General features: G+C 45.4%; 1 protein-coding gene across 1 annotated transcript; it reads left to right on the top strand.

Moving 5' to 3' along the window:
- The first annotated feature begins 87 nt into the window (after positions 1 to 87).
- Positions 88 to 2,082, top strand: HOXC12 (homeobox C12). Its single transcript, XM_030558388.1, has 2 exons — positions 88 to 652; positions 1,844 to 2,082. Exons 1-2 carry the CDS (start codon positions 88 to 90, stop codon positions 2,080 to 2,082), a joined length of 804 nt encoding a protein of 267 aa, XP_030414248.1.
- Positions 2,083 to 2,478: the final 396 nt, after the last annotated feature.

Genomic DNA, 2,478 nt, shown 5'->3' with positions numbered 1-2,478 from the left:
CTCCGACCAATGGGATGGACCTGTAGGTTTAACTATGTTTAATGTCAGATGGCAATAAACTAGAAGCTCTTGGTCAGGCCCGCGGAAATGGGCGAGCATAATCTCCTTAATCCTGGGTTTGTGGGACCTTTGGTGAACATCCACACGGGAGACACCTTCTACTTCCCCAATTTCAGAGCTTCCGGAGGACAGCTGCCTGGCTTGCCGTCTCTCTCCTACCCGAGAAGGGACAATGTTTGTTCTTTGCCCTGGGCATCCTCAGAGCCCTGCAACGGATACCCCCAGCCCTATCTCAGCAGCCCCGTGTCCATTAACCCTTCTTTCAGCAGAGCGTGCGACCTAGCTAGAGTGGAGGAGAGCAAGTGCTACTACAGGGAGGCTTGCTCCGAGACTGCCAGCCTCAAGAGGGAGGAAAGGGTCAGGGACAATGCTTTGATGCCACTTGAACCTGGGATTCCCAGTGGAATGAGCGGTAATTTCAGCAAATATGACTATCCGGCGTCTGAGACTGTGTCCCACGACCCCCCTTCTTGTCAGTCCTTGGAGTCAGACTCCAGCTCATCCTTACTCAATGAAGGGAATAAGGGCTCGTCCAGCGAACCAGCCACAATGGTCTCGCCTATCAACCAAGGAACCAATCTGTCCACTGGTGGTAAGGAAAAGCAAAGCAAAGGAATATATGTGTGTTGTTAGCTGTGGTTCTTATGATGTGTTGTAAGGCTCTTCTGCGGAGGTCCACTCTTGTGGATCTAATTCATGGAATTAGCAATGGGATCAGCATGTCTTTTTGTGCAGAGGCCACTAGGGGTAGCACTCAAATGCCTAATGTTTTATTAGGTGCTGCTTCTTTTAAAAGAAAAGGCTATAAACATGTAAATATCCCATAAAATAGATAGTGATTGCACAGATAGCCCCGAATATGCTCGTTGAGATTGAGTGCATCAGTCGCCCTGTATAAAATGTTTTAAGGCTTGTCAAAGGCGTGCAGTGGGGTGGCTGCCTGGGAGCTGAAAACCTAAGTACAAAAGTGATGCTTAAAAAAAGGCAGAGCTGGGTACATTGGAGTTGTCATGTCAGGCGAAAGGATACCACACCCAACACGCTGATTTCTACCTGTTGGCTTTCTCTTTATTGATTTCCCCCCTTTAAAATTTGTAAGGCGCCATAAAAATACCCCTAGCCCCCCGCGGCATCGAGGCGCCATAAAAATGCCCACAATGGTGCCTTCCATTATGTATATTCTCTTCTGCGGTGCTGAAGTTTAGCTGATTTCCATATGGTAGGTTGCTTCTTGATCTATCATGTGTCCAAAACGTAGAACCATGGGTGACTTAGGTCTGTTCATTAGGCTTGTAACTAAAATATAGATCCATGTATCTGTATTGTATGCAAAAGTTAGCAATATGTGTCTCTCACGTATCTAAGACACAGATCTATGTATCCATTTTGTAAATAAGGAATACGTCGTTGTATACAATATGCCAATCAGATAAACAAAATAACTCTTAGTTAAATATCGTGCACCCAATATGTAGGCTTATGGGGCAGTCTGAAATACATACCTGTATCTAATATATAGATCTATATATCCACCCTAAGTAAGAAATAGTTCTATGTGTCCAGCTATGCATCAGTCTGATCTATCAAGTATTGCAGACCAAGATTTATGAATCTATCTTGTGTCAGACACCTCTGCCTCATGCCAGCTGATGTTGCTATGAGGTGAGCGTTACGAACTGTGAATGCAGACGAGGGGCAGGGAAGTGGGGGAAAGATCTGATCTTGGAAGCCGACTTTGTTTCTTCCAGTGTATTAAATTCTCCTTTCAATCACACGTCCTTAGGTGCTCCTTGGTACCCGATGCATACAAGGTCCCGGAAAAAGCGAAAACCCTATTCCAAGCTGCAGCTATCAGAGCTGGAAGGGGAGTTTATGGTCAACGAATTCATTACCCGCCAAAGAAGGAGGGAGCTCTCAGACCGATTAAACCTAAGTGATCAGCAAGTGAAGATCTGGTTCCAGAACCGACGCATGAAAAAGAAAAGACTGCTTCTGAGGGAGCAAGCTCTTTCTTTCTTTTAAAGTTAAAAAAGCGTCCATGTTGGTTAACCTCATAGACTCTCTAGTGTTCATCCTAGCTGGTGTCCCGGGACTTTACCTGATCACTCATAATTTTCTTTAAAAAAAAAAATCAGCGAGCATATATAAATATGAGAATATGCATCTCCTACACTGGAACTGTTGGGAAAGACCCGATGTGAATGCGCAACTCCTCAACCCACCCATCAGCCAGCGTTGGTTTCTATGGTCTGAAAGATTGTCAGCAGCATTGAGTGTAATCTGAGTGTGATGTTGAGTACAACCCACCATCTTTTCATTGATAAGCCGAACAGGTATGGTTTCCCTCCAAGCAATAAGGTTTGTTGGGTTGTGTGCGATATTTCCCCCACCGCCCCTCGACAGCTCTGGCGTTGGTGT

This window comes from Gopherus evgoodei, chromosome 3 (assembly GCF_007399415.2).
Source record: "Gopherus evgoodei ecotype Sinaloan lineage chromosome 3, rGopEvg1_v1.p, whole genome shotgun sequence".
Lineage (NCBI taxonomy): Eukaryota > Metazoa > Chordata > Testudines > Testudinidae > Gopherus > Gopherus evgoodei.
This window is presented reverse-complemented; position numbering and strand designations above follow the sequence as displayed.